This window comes from Calonectris borealis, chromosome 4, assembly GCF_964195595.1.
Source record: "Calonectris borealis chromosome 4, bCalBor7.hap1.2, whole genome shotgun sequence".
Classification (NCBI taxonomy): Eukaryota; Metazoa; Chordata; class Aves; order Procellariiformes; family Procellariidae; genus Calonectris; species Calonectris borealis.
The window spans coordinates 78,668,707-78,689,219 of record NC_134315.1 but is presented as its reverse complement, the minus strand read 5'-3'; the positions used below and the strand labels follow the sequence as shown (position 1 = coordinate 78,689,219).

Below are 20,513 nucleotides of genomic sequence, written 5' to 3'. Positions count from 1 at the left end.
AGCTTCAAAAGCTGCACATTTTAAGTGCTGCAGGTTCAAATCCACAACCTGAGCAACGTTCCTCTAAAGGCAGTTGTCTTTATTTTTTGTGTGATCTTTCAACAATGAGCTTAGCTACATTATCACTGCACAAAATACGCCTGTTGACATCACTGGATTTCCCCATACACAGCAACATCAGCCCTAACGGTTTTCATTGGGCATAACTAATTCCATTCAGTTTATAAGAGTATGTCTGGCCTTCCAGCTATCTGCATCAGTTGTGATAAATTCGGTAAAACATAAAATCTTAATCATTTTATCACAGCTACAAATATCATAAAAGCTAGTCCATGCTCTGAACGTCTCGGTTAACACAAATGGGCAGTTCCATTGCAGACCAAGTGAACAGACTGTAATATTCATTACCAAGGGCAGGTCTCTCCTGGGATGAAGCATTTGATCTTTTTACATTTTCATCTGTGGTTGGTGTTTCTGGACTACCAGAAATGACCTGGGTGGCACTGCAGTATAAGCAATGCTAACTTGAAATATGTGCCAAAACTGCTTTGCCAAATGTGACTGAATCCCTTTTTTTTTCCCACTTTCTTTAAATCTATGAAAAAGGCTGCATAACAGAGAGGATTTCTGACTCTGTTAAACACAGAATTGATTTAATGTCTTAAAGCTCAGGCATATTTCACCTTTGGGAGTACTCAGATATAAAGATTTGAGCCCAGAGTGCACATGGTGAACAGCCACAGTATGCTACTACCTTATTCCCCAACAAAATCAGAAGTAAAACCAGAAATACTGTCTTTTCATAGTTACCTTTTAAACAAGATCTTATTGTCTGCCATGCTGTTACGTTTCTATCCTTCCTCCACATCTAAAAAACAAACAGCTACAGAATGTAATTGTTTACTGTAATGCTATAAAGAAAAAAAGTATGTATATTAAAAAAAGTAAAAAAGGCAGAGAAAAGATTGACTCATGCTAACTCCTTGATTTAAGAAGGCTCTGAACTGCCACCCTGAATCTCATTTATCTTTTATGAAATATATAACAATACATTTTCCCCTATATATGCAGTGTCATTTTTCAGAATATTTTGAAATATGACGCTTATTTTCTGTTTTATCTATCTTTCTTTCAAAACCCACTGTCTGACTGAGGTGACACATCTGACTTCTGTAAAAAGAGATATATCCTTCCAAAGGTGTTGCATTAGAATATCTTCCCAATAAGGAAGACTTCCTTAGCTATAAATCTTGTGACAGAAATTATATATTTGCAGTGACTGCAGTACCTTCTTAAAATAAAGTTGCTTCGTATTTTAATGACTAAAATATTGTCAAGATGTCCTGAAAAAAATAAAAAGCAAAAAATCTTGTACAGCACCACACAGCCAGAAGACTGTTAGGTTCATCCCTACCTCCCTCCTCTCCTCTTCCCTCAGAAAATTCAAAGCCCTTGAAGCCAATGCAGCTCTGGTCAGAGTACTGCATGCAAGAAGCATCAGGTACAAGGTCTCCTATTCCATTTTCTGCTCTCCTGTTCTTATATCTAATATTTTTAAGCTATCCCAAAGCATGAAGAAAATGGTTAAAATTTTAGTTTTAAATATTTAACTGTTTTCAGCACATTCTATATGTAATATTTGCCAACTGAAGTAAGGAAAACAACAAAATCTCAACTCACATCTCTAAATATCATTAGGCTGGCTTAAAAATATGACTAAAATAGAACTAAGTGTGCATTAATTATTTGTGTTCTATTTCCTAAAGCCTTTCAAGTTCATATTCTCAACCTTGTCTTTGTAAGGAGCTGACAACTTACATTAAAAGAGGGAAGGAGAGATGGAAATTGTGATGCTCCTTTTCCCAACTGTTCCCAACAGTTGAAAGAACACAAAAAATTAAAGATCTGTAGAATGCATGGCAAAAAAGCGACAAGAACACTAAGCAGGAAAAATGCTCAACATTTTAATGTTAATTCTTCAGCAGAGATACACCACGCCGTTAAGTAAGTTGTAGTCCTAGTACACAGGTTGCATAATTACACTATGTGGTATGCAGCAGGAAAATGAGAGGACAGAATTCAGTCCTTTTTGCTGACATGAAGCAGCAACTGAGCCCCTCCATTTTTTCACAATTATTTTTCACATTTCACAGCAGGAAAAATGGCCAAGGGGTCTATAAGGCCTCAAGCCTCTGTTTGCTGCTCAGCACAGATAAGAAGGATGGAGTTGGAAAAGGGCAATCATGCTAACGAGTACACCAGTTCCACCACATCTGGACACATTTCTCTTAGCCCTAAGCGTGCACCAGTTAGGCAGCTGTTTCAAGGAACTGAAGAGCTTCACTGGCAAGAAAGAACTTCAGAAATTTCCAGGTTGGTACACCAACCTTCAGAATTATTAATTCCTCAGTATAAAACAAGGATGGTCTTAAGTTGCAAGTATATTTCCTTAACTATACTGATACCATTATCTATTTACCACCTTAAGTCTAGTTTATTGCTTCCTACTTAGGCAAACTCTTAATAACTCCAGTGATAGCCATAAATGAACATCACTCAACTACAAGACAATTAACAATTAACCAAGATGTGACAGGACCCTAAGTCAGCCTCTTGTTGAATAATAGGAAAGCAGGACACCTCCATTTCAGCTTTGCAGCAGAACTCTCACATTAGTGAGGCCACGGCTCCTAAAGGCGTATATGACCTTTCAAGACCTTTACCTAATGATACGTATCACAAGCTTTCAGATAGAGCCATGTTATGTATGCTCTGAACAATTAACTGGTTCATTACATACCAGGTAATGTCTAAGGCACAAAAACCTATCCTATGTTATAACATATTTATGTTTACCTTAAATATTTTAATCTAAAATGCATGACCATCATATGTGCAATAAAAAACATTAAAAAAAAATTTCCACTAAACAAGTAACGGCCACTTGTCTCGTGTGCTTTATATGCATCACATTTACTATGACCTTACATTGCATTGTATTGTTGCCTGGACAGTTACTCCTACGTACAAGGCTAAAAATCTGAGCAGTACAACTGCAAAGGACTGGAGTAAGCATTATGATTCCTCTGTTTCTACCATGGATTATTTCAATTGCAGACTTCTACTCTGTTAGCCTACCCATCCCTTTTCATGTTCAAACTTTCAGAATTGTAGCAGAAGGACAGAAATGTAGGACAAACAGTTGACCTGAGAATTCCTTGTGTTCTGCTGTTCATTATCTCATCAACAGCAGTTCAAAAGATTTATAATCTTGTTTCTAAGTCTGTTTTTTAACACTGAGAACTGCATAAACTATTCTGAAAAAAAAAAAACAAAACAGAAGTTGGAGAAATAGAGGTTTCATTCTGGGCCTTCCCAGATCCATAGAGCCATTTTCTAACATTTGTACTGAAGAACAGGCTGTTATTCTCCCTGAACTATTAAATGCAATAAAAGATGGCATCAACGATTTACAAGCAGTTTACCCCAATGCTAAACTGCAGTACAACATTAGTGATCTTGATTCTATTCTAGCCCTGAAAAGGAAATGGAGTCCAATGATTATAGACAGATCAGATAAGTACATCACGGAAACACCGGTGTGCATGCACATTTAAAAGCAACAACACTGGAGTTAGCCATACAGGAGATGCGGATTGTGCCTCTTGTTCTGCCAAATGTAACCTCTGAGGTCCCAGTTTTAAAATTAAAGAATGATAATTGCCTTACTCACAAAAGTAAGTGCTCAGACATGCACATACGTATGAGCAGCATTTTAGCTAATGACTCCTGAGATCTCTTAAACTAAGCCAGCTCAAATGTTTGCTTTGTTACCACCACAGGAAAAGACTGAGTTGTTCCATGTGAGGTAGCAGCTCCTGGCTCCGTGCAGGGCCACAGGCAGTGTTAGAGGGGCAATCCCCCCAGCCTCACTGCCTCTCCCAAATGAAGGCTTTGCCATCGCTCCAAGCTCTGCTAGAGTCATGTGCCAGAAGAGGCACATGCTGGTAAATTTGTTTCTCCACCAGTAAAAATAGTGTCACATTCTCGTATGTTTGCATGGAAGCTTGCACATGTTGCACACGATTTGGGAATCCCTGCACCAAATCTCAAATTAATTAAATGAGAGCTTCCTTTGCTCTTCTGTGAACTACTGCCTGGACTTTCCAGAAGAGGGAGGCTAATTCACCTGAACAGCAGAACATGAATCAAGCCAGCTGCGAGATCTGACTCAGGTCTATACTCTCCCACTGGTCTGAAATGACATAATCCATCATCCAAAATGCCCTCATGTCAGCTCACAGAAGTTCTGGCTCCAAACTGGAAAGAATTCGTCAAAAAATGGAACAAACACAATGAGATATCAGGTGGAGATGTACACACACTTAGTTTGTTCCTTGCCTCCCCTGCTCCACAAACTGTGGAGTGCTTTTTCCTACCATTACTCTTCACTAACTCCTCAACAGAAAATACCAACCATCTGGTGGGGAAAAAAAGGACTATATTTTGATGACAGGAGTGCATCTATGGACACGCAGAAAAAGGCAAACATCTACCAGGAAAGAACCAAGTTAACAGGGCTGCAGCAACAAGCCCCTTTTACGCTCAGTCCTTTATTTGTGTTCTGTCGTTCTGCTCAGGAAACTAAGCTATGATTTTCAGAGAGACTCAGGAAATCAGGCATCCAATGCCTACTACATTTAATTTACAGGTTTTGTCCACATTTTTCCCACTGGGACATATAGTACCTTGTGAAACAAGTATTACATCCAGTCTGCAGTCTTAGTGGGAATCTGAGGTTAATTACTTTTTCCAGCAATATGTGGCACAGGAGGGAGCCAGCTGTACATTAACAGGGACCTTGCATAGGTTACAGCTTTCAAAGCGAAGACATTTCAAATACCAACTAAGTGCATCTCCTTGTGCAAACTACTTCATATCTTCCTGCCTCTTTCCCCTTGCACTGTTTGTCAGTACTGAATATTTAGACTACAAATTCTTCCAGTCAAAGATTCTCACACTCACTTTGTGCACACTAAAGCTTTACGTTTGCCAATCTGTGCGCATTATGAGCAAACTGATACTCATATTTATTTCATTAACATACATGGATTTTAGGCATTAGCACCAAACTTAAAGAAGAAATCCCACTGCTGTGCTGAGGATGACCATGGGCACATATCAGGGAAAATGGTAGTTGTGGCTCTTTTGCCTCTACGCTCTGTCAGTTCGGTACACTCCTATTACATTGATTAATGTCAGCCCTTTTGTCAGTCCACCGGGCAGTGGCTCGCAACCACCGCTGTCAAAGACTCCCAGGACAGGATCACAAGAATTATATACCAGGAAGCAATTCCAACAGACGGAGCTCACTCCAGGCTCCAATGCCTACAGCTGTGCAAACTGAACTCCAGTTTTATTCCCTGGTGGCATAATACCCATTTCTTAAAGAAAGGAATATGCCAACAGTTCTAGGAACACACTAATCTAAAAGGGATCCAGAAGTTTAGGACTCATAGCTTAAAATTCATCTGACCTAGCTTCAACTGCCTAAAAATAAAGTGTCTGAGTCTAAACTAATCCTCTAGGCTCTTTTTATGGTGAATGGGAAAAGACAGGCACCTCAAGAAAGAAGATAAATGACTACGCTGGCTTGCCCATTGCTATTTCCTTTCTCATCCCATCAACTACAGAGGGAGCCTAGACAAACAACTTCAGCACAACTTTCAGACAGCTAAAGACATGTGAAGGACTCCTTCACTTGAAGTCAGATTGCTGGGTACAGGGTATTTGTGAAGAATTTCTGAACTGGGATGGTAAAAATTACTTTTATTTGTGGTTAACCCATTCTAAGCGCTATTCTAATTATTTCTGTACCTTACAGTTGTCTCTAGGGTGATTTTAATTAAGGCTTCTTCTATAAATGCTGAATATGTTATCTTAAAACTTAAAAGAAAGTGTTTGTCATGTGGTAATTAAAATATTTAATTAAGAACTAAATATTGTCCTGAAAGTATAAAATACTCAAGTCATCCTCAGAGGTAAGTCTGTCTAAACTGCAGCATGTTATAAAAATAAGTGAATAATTCCTGGACAACGTACATTTCGTAAGTCAGAGAAAAGAAAGTTAACACCCCTATTAGTAAAATTGAATTTCTTTCTCTTGCAGTAAGTCTAGTCGTGGGCAGTATTTATACATATATATATACATATGATTGCATCTTAAAAAGCAACAAACTGAAATTTCCGAAGACAACATCAAACAGGGTAAGATGCATCTCAAGAACTGAGGATTTTCTGCACAGGCGTCCTAGATTTCTGTGGGGAGTCTGGTTTTATCCCAGCCTAGATTTTTTAAAAATATAAAAGAGATGCATTAGCACTGCTAGCACAAAAGGGTGCAATGGGTTCTCTAAACCTTAGCTGAGCCGATAATTAGGTTTTCTCGGTAGCTATGCTAGTAGCCAGGAAAAAAAAAAAGAAAAAAAGAACCAAAGAGATGAAATCTCTTATGCCCCAGCGCCCCACCCTGAAGGAGCAAAGCCGAGAGGCTGAGGAGGAGGGAGCGGGGGGGGCCGGGGGCAGGTAGCGACCCGACCATCCCCTCAAGGCACTTTCTCCGAAGTCTCCGCACCTCAGCCATTGCAAACCGGCCCCGTCTCCCCCTCGCTGCACCGGTCGCGCCCGTTTGCTGCCAGGCCGGGCGGGCTGCGCTCCCGCCGCGGGGCCCGGGTCGGCGGGACGGACCGGGGCGGCCCCGCAGCCGGCGGCGCTTCCCGGGGCCGAGCGTCACAACTTGCCGGGGACACGGCGGCCGGCCCCCCGCGGCTCCTCCGGGGAAGTTGCCGGCCAGCACCCTCTTAACCCACCCGCCGGGCCCGACTTACATGGTGCTGGCAAAGGGGGGGGGCGGGTAGTAGCCGTAGGGCTCCCGGAGGGTTTTAACGGCTCTCTGAGGTGGCGGAGGGGGCTCCGGCCCCCCATTGACGCCTCTCCAGCCGCGGCGCCGGCGCTGCTGCTCCTCTTCCTCTGCCCCCTCCTCCTCCTCCTCCTGCTGCGGGGGGAAGGTCACTCTCCCCTGCTCCTTGCTCTTTCTGCTCTTGCTGGACATGGTCAGGGTCCCCTCAGGCGGCGGCTGCTCCCGCTCTCGGCCGGCCTCGTCCGGCAGCGTGTGTGGCGGGGAAGGAGGCGGGAAGAGGAGGAAAGCCCTGCCCGGCGGGGGACAGAGCACCTGGAGAGGACAAAACCCTCACCACAAAACCACCGCCGCCCCTCCGCCCACTCCTCCTGCCGCCCGTCAGGAAGGCGGCGCGATGCGCAGCCCGGCAGCGAGAGCCGGGAAGTGCCGGCGAGCGGGGAGGCGAGCAAGAGACAGGGCTCCCGGCGGCGGCGGCTCTGCCCCTCTGCTCTCCCTGTCATCATCCCTCGCTAGGACAGCATCATTACTGAGGCAGAGGGGGCGAGCCGCGGCGGAGAGGAGCAGCCGCCTACCGCAGCGGGCGCTCTGGAAAGGAGGGGACGCCTCTCCCCCCCCAACCCCCCCACCTCCGCCCGCCCAACGGCCGTCTCGGCCCGGGGCGGGGGGCTGAGGGGGAGGCGCCGTTGCCACAGGGCCGTTACAAGTGTCCCTCAACCGCCCCGCTGAGGTAAAACCTTCTCTCGACACGCCTGGTCTTCAGGTGCTGGCATCGCCGCTGCTGTAGGGAGTCCACAGGAGGTCCCCGCCGGCGTACGGTCCCTGCAAAGACGGTACCGAGCCCTTCCAACGGTGCCCGCCGCGCTACGAGCTCCGAGGGAAGCCGGGGCTGGCTTGCTCAAGTGGTAACGGCGTGAGGCGGTGGGCTGCCACCGGCAAGGTGGTTTCCGCCAAAATGGCCCGAACACGAAAGCGGTGCACAGCCCGGTCAAATCTGCGTAAAGCTGGGTCATCATTGTGAGAAATACTCAGCCCTACACTGGAAACGGTTGAAGTTAAAATTTTCAGGTAAAAACAGACTCTTTTGCCTGACTTAACAATGATAAAAGCGAGTCAAGAGTTCCAAAATGTTCCCGATGTCTCTGCCTGAGACTTGACTGGTTCAATTCCGCATGGTGTCAAACTAAAAAACAGTGGGAAGATGTTAAGATGCCCATTGCATGTAATCAGAGCTAATTATACTCTATAGATACCAGTCGCAAAGATTCTTGCTGTACAGAGACATATTACCTCTTTTATTATTATGAGATTTTTGGTGCATTATACCATAGGGAAAATTATTCTATGATGAAACCCCATTAAAATCGAGGCAGAGTATGTGTGGTTTTATACACAGAGTATGCAGAACAGTAGGTATACAGAGACTACGTATGTCCATTTATATATACATTAAGGCTATTCCTTTGTCTACATACTGCTGAGATGCCATTTTTCTCTTCCTTTAAACTTTTTCGAAGGATTATGTGGCTATCAGTATAAATTTGCATGAATCTGTATTCAAAAACGCAGGTTCTACTGAAATTTAAATTCATTTAAGTTTTCCAATTACTTCAGAGAAAGTGGACTTTAAATCCAAGTATGACTGCTTAGATAGAATTCTCACTGCTGAGCATCACTAAATAGTCTCTTAGCATAAATCGCTCATTACCTCACACTGTACACTGTTTTCAGTATCAGCCATGGTTTCACTTTTGTAGTTTTCCATATGTACAAAATTCGTACTCATGAAGCACAGGAAAAGCCAACCAAGAGTTTCACAGAGATAAAAGCTACAGCTTTAAAGAAAGAATTAGGGTTTGTTTTCATCAGTTTAATTAGTTTGCATGTTGTACTATTTAAGGAAGTGGGGTTTTTTTTGTCTTTCGTCCCATGCAAAGGCCCATTGAGCTTCAGTGGAATTACGTACATAGTAGAGCAAATTTTGCTCTCTAAGAAACTAATATATTGTGTAGCTACTGTAACTTTAAAGTTAATATAACTTGGGGTTATTCATTTAGGACAGTCTAGGTGTCTAACCTAATTATGCATAATGTATCAGTGTTGTATATTTTAGAGCATAGCCATGCAACAATCTGTTTGCGTCAAACCTTGTATGCTTGCAGGGGCCCTTTGACTTAAAAATTATACTGCCCATATATTCCTTTTTCAAAAAAAATCCTCTGTTATTACAGTGGGCTACAGGAATGGGCTACTTTCAATTGCCTCTAGAATTTCCCTTGAAAACAAAACATAAAAGTACCGCCGAAAGTAGATGAGAAATGCTCTTGCTTCCCAAATGTATGCTCAGAGCAAGGCTTCCACATATCAAGGTTTATTTTCCTTTCAGAAGTAGATAAAAGGGGGTTTTAATATTGGTTCTTAGCTTCCAGAAAGTTACATTCTTGCTTTTCTGTGCACTTCCCATCACTAAGTTGAATTACGTGTTCTATGGGCTGTTTTTTTCACGATTTGAGTATTGTCTAGAGATTGGTTTGCTCTTTATACAATGAAAGGCAATGACTACTATCTCTTTAGTTATCCAAGTCACTGATAATACTTGACTTGGAAGTCATCCCTGAAGAAGCCTTTGTGATACATCCCTCCATTTCGAGGCGTAAAATGATGATAACTCTCCAAGTAATTACAATACTATATATTACAGAATGTATTTCATGCCATAGAACTTTCACCTAAATTGTTTCTATAGTTTGCATCTGAGAATGCCATATGAGACAGTGGCAAAAAAAAACTTATTAAAGTCGTGGTATAGCACGATAAGTGCTGTGTAGAAGGCCACTTTTTCTACTACACAATACCCCTGCAACATGGACTTCTGACAAATCTGATTCCCCTCACTGCCTATGTTAGAGAGGAAATGCCAGTCAAATTTTTCAGGGAAGTGAGCAATCCTTCCTGATACTGAAGGAAAAGGATAATGTAAGAAAAATTGACCAAATCCTTTTCTCTTTCTCATCATACTGTTACAAAGCCACCAAGCAGAAATACATGGCTCCTAATGCGCGTTTAGATTAAGTGCTTTTCTTCATCCTGCCCTTCCTGCTTTACTTGCTTTCTGGTCAATTTTGGCCAGCACTTGCTTGCATTTGAACTCTACAGCACAGTAATAGTGGAGAAATTTTCCCCTTTGTTTATTTGAAGGAGATCCTATCTGAAAAACAGCCTGAAAAACAAGATGGCAACAAAAGAATCCATTACAAATCTCAAATGCACTTTGTATGGTTACAGTCTTAGAAATATTTTGTATTTCCAACTGAAATGTGTAGGGAAACAATCTCAGTCAGAATAAAATTATGTATAGAAAATTTACGACAGTTTGAAGTATCAGGCTGCTACTAGAACACGGTATCGGAACAGAGACATGAGAATCCTTGTTTGATTAAACTTGAGCCATCACTGCCTTACCTGACCGTAAGAATTTAAAAATCATTGCTGTGTCTTGGTGGTATGGTTGAGGCTCCAAAGTGCCATATTCAGACAAATAAAATGCATGAAGTTAGACTTTTAAAACACCAGAACAAGCAAGAAACCTAATAGTGAAATTGCACCTTTAAAATCCTGGGCATGGCCGAATGTTCTTGAAAAGAGATTTCTGCTCATGAGTCATTTATACATTTTTGAAAACATTAATAATGTCAATAATGCCAATGTTCCAAAATAATTTTTCTTCTCAAAAATATTTAATGTTATCAAAGTATCAGATAGATGTCAATATAGCCAAACTGCAGAAAGCGAGGGAGAAAGGATGAGTAGATTTGAAATACCAGGCAGAACAATACAGGGAACCTTGTGCCGTCTGTTGTTTCAGCTGGTTAAAGACTTTACAGTCAAAGGCTGTCAATGTAGTACATTTTGTGAGCACTGACTTGAATTTACAGGGTTTTGAAGTGATGTCATTTTAATTTAGAAAACTGCTTCCTGGAAGTTGCTTAGACAGGAGTAAAATAATGAAAGGTATACTATTATAAGGACAGAGACTGAACAGAAAAGCCTGAAAGATTTACAGCAAATAGTGAAACAAAGCAGATACGATATTGTATTACTGAAGGTGCTAGATTATTCTTCATGCTCTTGTTTTTTAGGACATGGATTTAATGCCATAAGTATTTCATGTTCCGGTTGGAATTGCAGCCAGAATACAATCCCTCCTTTCACCAGACTGGCTTGATCAAGACAGGATAGACTTAGATTGGAACAGGGTTTTGTTTATATGGATCAACTACTCTCTGGTGGAATTTTTCTGTCCTGCTGAAAATTATGAGAAATACACAATTCAGATTTTAAAATTTCTATTGGCAGTATTCTTCAGCTGGAAGGAATTGATCAAAAAATAGCTTTTCTAAATTGAAATAAGGTGTCTAAAGAACCCATAGCAATAAATTTCCTTGAAATATTGGCAAAAACATGAGTTCTATATTTCTCTTTCCCATTTTTTTCAGCTTCTTTAAATTAGGCAAATGAATGGAGTAAAGACCTGAAATATGAAAACAGATAGCACAGCTGGCATTCAGTATATAGAAATATCAGGAAATGTATTTGGATTCTTAGACTGAACTAGCATAGCAGTAATATCTTCCAGATCTATGAGGCACCTAACTGAGTGGCTATGCAAATCAGTAAGACTGTGACAAGTGATGGGGGGAAAGGTCATTTAATGAATATGCTCTGGAGTTTTCTCTTACCAGAATTTCTCTGAGAGGTACATTTCAATAGTGTTATTTTGAAAATAAATCTAACCTGCTTGTTGAAAATTGGATTGTTGACACTAAGACCTTCTTTTTGAAACAAAGTGATTTAGATTTAAGAATCAGCAAGATCCAAGAAACTTCTAGTAACAGTTTCCCTTGTAGAACAACCTTGTGTGTCATATGATTATGCCAAATGATTATTTTCTTGCTTTATATAAAACTAAGAGTATCTTCTCTCAAGAGACAAAACTGTTTTTTATTTGCTTGAAGTGACGGGTGAAGAGAGGCAAAAAGACACTCATGGTAATGCTAGAAATAGAATCCAGGTCGTGCAGTACACTGAACCCTTCTCTAACGTGTGTGTGTACTACTTTCATGAAAATTGGGAAGTTGGTCGGAATAGCAACAGTGTAATGAAAGCAAAATTGGCCTTCTTTGCCTCATACTGGGAATTTGCCTACTTGCCAAGAACCCAGTGTTTTCAAGGACGTTTAGCTCCTACACCAAGGACTTCCATGAAAGTCTAAACAGGTTCATCAGCATGAAGAAAAAAGGAGGAGTGATGTGATGTCACTGATCTGTAAGCAGATCTCAGCCTCAGAACTAATATTATGGTTTAAGGCTTTTAAATGAGATGAAAAGATAAATTCCTGAGACTCGAGCCTGTAATTTCATGCACACTGTGCAGCCATTCAGGCCCATGCAAAGTGAGTGGGTATAAAATGCTGTCAAATCACCTACTGGAAACTAGGACCTGAGAACTGTGTGTTGCAGTTGTATTATGTGGTCTACTTTATAATACTAAAAGGCTACTGAAGTCTCCTGCCAGTAAAACCATTAGATAGATACTAGCTACATTCTCAAAGGTCTGCAAAATGTCTATCTAGAGAAAATGGACAAATACCCTTTTTTTTGCATTAAGTGGCATCTGTGTGTACATTTACATATTTGCAACTGTTATTTCCTTTTTCCTAAGGCAAGCTAGGTATGTCTTTAAACAAATCCAATGTCTTTGCACAATTTTGAACAAATCCACAGGATCCTGAGCATATGCCAGTTAAGTTTTGTTCCTCTCTTTTCACTCATACTAGTAGAAATCAGAAGTTAACAGAAGTGCTTCTAGGAAAGGGACTACAGAGTCAATTCCCTTATCTGTACATTCCCCTGGGGACTGTATGTAGCTTATAAACTTTAGAAAGTATACTTTCATAAGATTTGTTTTACTTATTCTTTATTTATAAAGCTGGATTTTCTTCCTTAAATTAGTTTCCCTGTCCCTGTCTCAGACAACACTCCTTGAAAATGTAAACATGAACCTTAGCCTATTGCTGAGTGCTGGAAACCATGTGATAAGTAAATTTATTGTCACAAGACATCATCTTTAACAACTAAGTTTTCTTTTTGACAGTGCTTCAAATATGGGTGGATGAATGCAATGCACCCTACTGTCCCCTTGCTGGCTGATAGAAAAATGTATCACATGGATGTATTCAGTGTTTCAACTGATGAGATGGAGAGTCGCAATGGATGTATGGAGCACAGAGTAGCTCTTATTTTAGCAAATTAGCAATGATTTCGGTCCTATGCAAGTAATTAAATCTGAATATTTTTGGACACAGTTCAATGTTTCTCTAATTGGGGGAGCAGGGTTTGAGTCACTGTGGGGATCAAAATAGGGGAAGCAGGACATAATAAAAATAATAGCAAGAGATAAACAGGTCATGTGACGGATTAAAACAGTTCACAATTATTTTTAAATCCAGAAACAAGTAGATTTTTTTACATTGTTTTGTGAATTGATATTGTAATATATTTTAATTTGTGGACACATTCTCCCTTGTGACACCTTAGCAGAAAGAAATTTAAACAGCAGCTTACCATTATAAAAGATAAATCTGAGTGACAAGCATGGCTCCCTGAGGAGAAAATCCTTCATCCTGGTCTGCACCATTCAAAGCACCGTTGTCCTGGAATGTCTGAAGATTTTGACTGAAAGATTACCTGATTCTGTCATAGTTCAGAGCCTAATTTTCTTAAATCGCATCAGAACCCTTGGATAAATACCATCTGGTACTAACTACTTGCCATACCTCAAAGCATTAAATTCCTCCTGTTGGAAGAAGAGCAAATACTACAGCGCAGTGTTGATAGAAAATGTAATCCTTCCTTCCATGGGCTGCTATGGAATAGGCGATAACACAACCTCAGGTGCTAACTGTTTGAGTGACAGCAACTCAGTAGGTCATCCAAAACTGCTTCTTTGCTATATTGGAGGAATGGGCAACTACAAGGGGAGGAGGTTAAAAGAAGATCCTGCTAAGTAGTGTAGCTATGCTGTGAGTGGCAGTACATCCTCCTGCAGAGCTCCCAAGTCATTTGTGGCCAAGTGAAAAAATGGTTCAGTATCTGGTATGGTAAAAATCATGTTTCCAGCTCTACCAAATAATTCTTACCCTTGAAATGTTTTGCTGTTCAGTGAAGCACTGAACACTTTGAATATCATCATTCCCAAGTGACCAGGCGATAATATTGGCAACTGGTGGATTAGTCTTAAGCCTCTTGGTAATAAACTTCTTATGAAGAGGCCCCATCTTATCTGTGAAATAAGATGCGCTCGGAGACATTCATTAGGAATTAATCAGAATCAATATAAGAGACACAGTGAAGCTATATACTTCTCTGATTAAAGCAGCCACAAGACGCCCACAGCCTGCTTTTGCATAGCACACAACGCATTTAATTCCTGCCAAGTTCAAGTGTCCTACAAGGTTGGGGATCCCATACACATATCCTGTGTTATGAAATGAAAAAAATTCCTATATATACTTTTGTTACAGTTTTCCTGCCTTGTACGTAAGAAAAGCCACTTTTCAGAAAAGGGAGCAAGGAAATGCCAAAGTTTCTAGCAGTTGGGAGGTGCTCCGTGACAGAAAGAAAGAAAAAACAAACAGGGTGTTTCTGAGAGGAGAGACTACACTTACTGGTAACAATCTTCAAAGTGACTGACAGAGAAAATGGGAAAGTGTGGAAAAAGGGAGACATGATAGTACTTATAAATTATTCCCTGAAGCCAATTTAAAATATAGTGAAGATGCAATATCTTTTGCCATGAAAATTAGAATAACTCTACTGTTGTTGGTAACAAGTACATATCCCATTCAATTAATATGTGTTTTGGGGAGGAAGATGGTTGTAGAGGTGAAAATAAGGTTAAAGAACCTCAGCACTGCTGCCTTTCAGCAGTCCCTGTGGTACCTCGGCATGTGTGACCAGGTGCTGACACAGAGGTATGAAGCTCAGTTTTCCAACTTCACTTTCCGACTTCAGGAAAGCAAAAACCTTTAAGGATATTGTCACTTTTTTGGTGAGTGCAGGTCAATGGAAATGTTGCAATCACTTTCAGTGGAGTTTGAATTTCATACCTGGCTTTTAATAAAAACAGTAACCCATGTTCATGAAAAGCTGGAAGAAATTTTCCCAGGGTTTCAGAACGCAGCCAAATCCAGCTGGAGTGGTACCTCAGACGAATTAAGGAGAAAAAGTAAATCTCAGAAGACCCTCATAGGTTGCATTAATTTTTAAAACACCCATGTCCTGGTTTTTAGGAGTAAACAGCAACTACAGTTCCCATTAAAACTCAGAAAATGAGACCAGAGATGCTTATTCAGCAGAAGAGCAGTACAAGACAAACTATTTTGCAACAACATGACAGGCAGACATAAGGAAATGTCTTTAATGCAGAAAGCATTTATATACCCATAATAGAGGTATTTCTATCTTCCCCAATATTTTTCATTAGATTACCACAGCTGCTGCGTGGAAACTGCCTGTAACAATGAAGTCTTTATCTAGGAACCCCCCCTCCCCGGCTTCTAGATTTAACCAACAGGGATTTGATACCAATAGAGAGCTCAAATAAAATTTCATCTTAATAGCAAGAGGTAAACACTGAAAATTTGGAATACTGAGCATCAAAATTAGTCTATAAGGAAAAAGTGATACAAACAGTTTCCTTATCAGATGGAACAGCTGTTCACAGAAATATATGCCTGGCAAGTCAGAGATTTTGGAAAATTAGGAATCTGCACATTGCGGACTTTGATGTGGGCATCATGTGAAATCTATGGAATTCATCTGAAGAGATCCAAAGATTATTCAAGGACTTGTTAAAAACACATATGTAAATATACATCCTGGGTGTAAAAACAGCCTGTTAAAAGACATACAGGAGTATTTTAAAAATTGCAAAAATAAAAATGTGGCCAAAATTGGATTCTGAAATTAATAAAATCTCTTTTACATATGTAATCGTCAAAAAAAATCTAACCTGCAGTATAAAAAAATTTCAAGAGCCTCACACACTCAAACTTTCTATTTTTGAAATTATATCATAAGCCATCAAAGGGGAACCCTTTAACTTCTTAACAATCGAGGCACTCTCACTTTAAAACAGGCTATTAGCTTTGTCCATTTTTGAACAGTCCATTTTCAGATTCAGGTAGTGCTTAACATAATTCAGTACGATTTCAGCAAACTTTTCAGCAAGAGTGAATCTGTTATGTTACCCATTCTGTCTGACACTCAGAAATGGAAAGGATTGATTACACATGAGTATATACCTATCTGATAGAAATGATGTCTCAGTCATACATGAGCGACAGAAACGTATCTTGACTTCTCTGTTCTTTCTTTTTGACACTTTGTAATTAAGATCTTTGTATCGGATGAAAGACACCCAAAATTACATACATTTGGATTATAATAAGGGGAGGGTGAAAATTATTTTGAACACAAGCGATGTTCTAAAAAGGCCAACAACGATACACTGACTTGTCCAAAACCAGTGAGATACACAGGAGAAAATGGAAAAGATTTTGGGGAGGAGGCAACAGTTTGTTTCGGTCATCTTCAGAGATGACATCACCATAGAAGTGAGGTAGATACTGAGGTGGAGTGGAAGGAAGAAAGCATGAGTGTATTGGCATTTTCGTCCTTTTCTCCCCATGACACCCGCACAATTAATACAACATAGCTCGTGAAAGGACTGCTAGACAGTTTCCTTAACAGTGTCTCCCTGTAGCCCTATTAGATTCCCCATTGATTATGCTGAGCCAATTAAGTAATCAGCATCCAGTTTTGTGGAAACCACAAATAAAATCCAGATAAAAGGTGCTAGGATGTCTTTGACCGGAACTGGCAGGAACTGAAAGATCCATATGACAAACTGAGATGCTAAACCTGACTCTTCATCCCATGGAGAAAAATAAGCAGGAAATTTTGTGTATCGAGGCACATAAAGCTTGCTGTTCCCATATAAGTTCCCTACTTATATTCCTTTACTTTGCCCATCTTTTCTCATGTCCCCTACGCTGCCATCCCCACACAATGGAGCAACAACTCCAACTCTTAGTAGTTCTCACTGAGGCATTTGGAGCCAATTCAGCAGCAAAGCCCTGGCAGATAATACCTGTCACTGCCATGGATTCTGTCTGAAACTGGGGGAGGAGATGTCAAGAGAAATGTTACCTGGGTGTTTTGGATCAATCCTTGCTGCATTTGACATATTGTCTTACTGGACTTCAGTCAAAGTTGTGATTGTTCTCTTCTGCCCTCTTAGCCACTCCGTGTTTCATATAAACTTTCTTCTTCCATTTGTCTCCTCTACCTTTTTCTCCCCCTTGTATTATATTCTGTCCCGACATATTATTACATTTGTTTTCTCCCATGGTCCCTTAGAGCTATCCCTCAGATACTCTTTGCCATGCAGTGCTGAAAAAGAGAAGTTCCACCCAAATTAGCCTAGATAAGAAAAGAAAAATCTGCAGTTTATAGTATCCATTTATCGTCTCTTTTCACGTACTTATCTTGACAATTTTTTCCTTCTGCTTCTTATACAGATATACAGTCACTGTCTCATAGAGTCCCCTTTCTCCTGTTGCAGGGCCTTGGAGCACTACAGTACAGAACATACAATATAATGCTAGACTATATGTATATATATAAAATATACCAGTCACTATAGTGCTGCTTCTGACCTTACTTCCCAGTCCTCTCCTATTGCTCTGCCTTCTGATACCTGTGCATTGCCCAAAATATAAGATACTCTTGATGTAGGAGCGTGGACCTAACCAACATGTCTGAGATGGTTTGACAAACCCTGATACCAAAATTATAACCAAGATGCAAGTCAGCGAAAGGAAAAGAAAGGCGAAAAGATTGCAAAATATATCCCAGACCCTCAAATGGTAAATGAAATCCTGAAGGAAAACAGCAGAGAACAACAAAACAAAAGTGTTATGCCCAGAAAATGATCAATAAATAAATAGGCAAATTATATCAAAGGAAATAATGAAAATACCTTCCTGGTATTTCTAGTTTCTAACAACACACCAGGTCCCTTAGCCAAGAATTCATTAGCATTTGTTAGGCATGGGTCAAAACTGCAAAGTACTGAGATCTGAATTAGAAACTTTTCTCACCTCAGAAATTAAAAGATATTCCCGTGCAGCAATAGAATGTGATTCAAATGAGGGAAATTCAGTGGAGCACTGTTGTAATGCTCTGATCGGTGCATGCTGTTTTGTTACACCAAGTAGCTGTTTAATAGAAATATCCTCTAATGTCTACTTAAAATCATAACTGAATTTTTAATACTGATGCAAAATTGTGGGGATTTGTGAGTACTGTCCATTTGCTTAGCTGCTGAATTGGAGTAGAAATAGGAGATGTAATGAGAATGAATGTGAGGAGCATTGTACACAAAACCAATTGACAGTTCAAGAGAAACAGATCCAATCAGAGCATAAACATAGCCTTAAATATTATTAAAATGGTACATTGGGTCATTCATGCCACTTGATTACTTTAACATTTGTAACCATATTGGACAAGGACTTGACATGAAGAATGGAATGACTTCTGCACAATGGACTATTCAAATTGAAAAATTGGCCAAGTGCATGGCCGGCAATTTGCCCTCCTTTGAAGCATCTTGCATTTGCCAAGCAGAGTGGAGAATATTGGACTTGATGGATCATTGGCTTAATGGAGCATGGCAGGTCCTCTGTTCGTATTAAAACTGACTGGTGGAGGGCATTGTTCCAAACACAAATTTGGTATTAAAATTAAATGTATATATTCTTCTGAACTCCCCTATATTAAAAAATTACAAGTTGCCCAATTTCTGTTAAAACTTATTAATTTTACATAGCCTGATTTTTTTAGTGCTGTACTCTGATTTACAGATGATATCAGAATAACAATAATTCATTATGAGACTGAGTGAGAAGAAAAAGAGCCGTTCTGAAATCTAAAAGGGATTAGTGGTGTTGGTGAATTATTTTATATGTCACATTTCTAGCTTGCTTTGCTAGAACAAGATCATGTGAGAGGAGGCTGTTTGTCTAAATTGCCATGTAAACAAGCAAGTAAGGTGTTAAGATTTCTGTCGATGAGAAATGCGGTGGTCTTGTGACACAAGAAGTACTTCTAGCTAAAATGAAGGGAATAGTCTCGGGAAACCAGAGATACAATTCAGTGATCACTGTCTTTATTATCTTTCAGCAAGTATAATACCACAAACCTACTTAGCTCACAGCCATAAAACCTCTTATCAGAATTAACCCAAAATTAAGAAACAAAAACCGTTTAAACCTTTTTACAGGCAAAGGCAGGGTTGCAGTGGATAAATATCTCAGAAATACATCATTCTCCACTGTCTTCTTTGTGGCAGGTCCATACCCTTAGAAAAAGGGCATCTACTGTGGTTGCCTGGCTGCCAATTAGTGCTACAAAATCCTCTTCCTAAATTTACAGGGACCTGTCTTGAAAGTAGTTATGTGTTTTACCTGCTTCTCTCTCTTCCCTTGTTAGAAAGCTATTGTAGAACCTTACCTCTTTGTCCAAATAACTCATTTTCCATGGCCGGTCCCTGCTGAACACCATCGTTGTGGTCTAGTGACCACATGCAGTAACACAGCACCATACAGCTGATCGGTGCATGTCATTTTTTCAGGGCACAAGCTACAAAACTATCGCAGTAATAAATGCAAAGAGCCTTTAAAATCCATCTACGTCTGAGTCATTTACATCATAATTATTAAATTACTTCAAAGCTCAGATGAACATCCTGCAGTGAGCAGTAATAGGAGTGAAGGAGACTATCACACCACCTAACTTCTGGTATCTAATTTAAGTGATGAATTAAGAGTCTGTCTTCCTAGCTTCTTTATATATCACGGAGAAAAGGAGCGGCTCCTCCAGTCATCCCTAATGCCCACGTTAGGGAATGTAACAAGAGCTTTCCAATTTAGCCACCTATATTTGGTCCCTAAAGTAAGGTGGCGTGTTGTAGTCAGGAAGGGGAAGCCCTAAAAGAAATTGTAAATCCCTGCTCTGACAGAGGATATAACTTTATATCGGCAACAAAATGGAGATGGGAGAATTCTAGAATTTTGTGAAACACAGAAGTGCCAAGGTCACTGTATTTTAACATGGATTTTATGTGATGTCATAATTGAACTAATAGAGGTCATTTATAACTGCTAACAACTTATGATTGTGCCTTGGTCCTTTTTACTAACAAATCGTGTTTTAAAACCTCAAAATAGGGACAGAATCGAAGGCAGAACTGAAAGACTGAGGCAATTATTTGGGTCCAGAGCTCACTTTCCAAACACTTGATTTCTCTTCTTAAATACATTGCCAATCATGTTTTAATTTTTAGCAAGATAAAAAGAATTTGCAACTCAAAAATGTATGTTACTCTTGATACTTCCTTTTTCCTTTGTGCTTTTCTTTTTCTCCTTCTTTAAAAAAAAGTGTATAAATGCTTTTTTACATCTATTCTATTC

General features: G+C 40.0%; 1 protein-coding gene and 1 long non-coding RNA gene across 4 annotated transcripts in view; one reads left to right on the top strand and one right to left on the bottom strand.

Annotated features, from left to right (window-relative positions):
- TRPC3 (transient receptor potential cation channel subfamily C member 3) overlaps window positions 1–7,474 on the bottom strand; it is a 46,108-nt gene extending 38,634 nt beyond the window's left edge. For 2 of the 3 annotated variants that reach the window (XM_075150244.1, XM_075150242.1), the window contains exon 1: window positions 6,888–7,471. In XM_075150244.1, the coding sequence (XP_075006345.1) occupies window positions 6,888–7,111 (224 nt within the window). In that variant the 5' untranslated portion in view covers window positions 7,112–7,471. Of the gene's footprint in view, window positions 1–6,887 lie in introns of all 3 variants that reach the window. The other variant, XM_075150243.1, reaches the window with a different exon arrangement.
- A 147-nt stretch (window positions 7,475–7,621) lies between these two features.
- The window catches only part of LOC142082242 (uncharacterized), a 31,544-nt gene continuing 18,652 nt past the window's right edge, over window positions 7,622–20,513 (top strand). The window contains exon 1 of the long non-coding RNA XR_012673629.1: window positions 7,622–7,984. This is a non-coding gene — a long non-coding RNA (uncharacterized LOC142082242). The remainder of the gene's footprint in view (window positions 7,985–20,513) is intronic.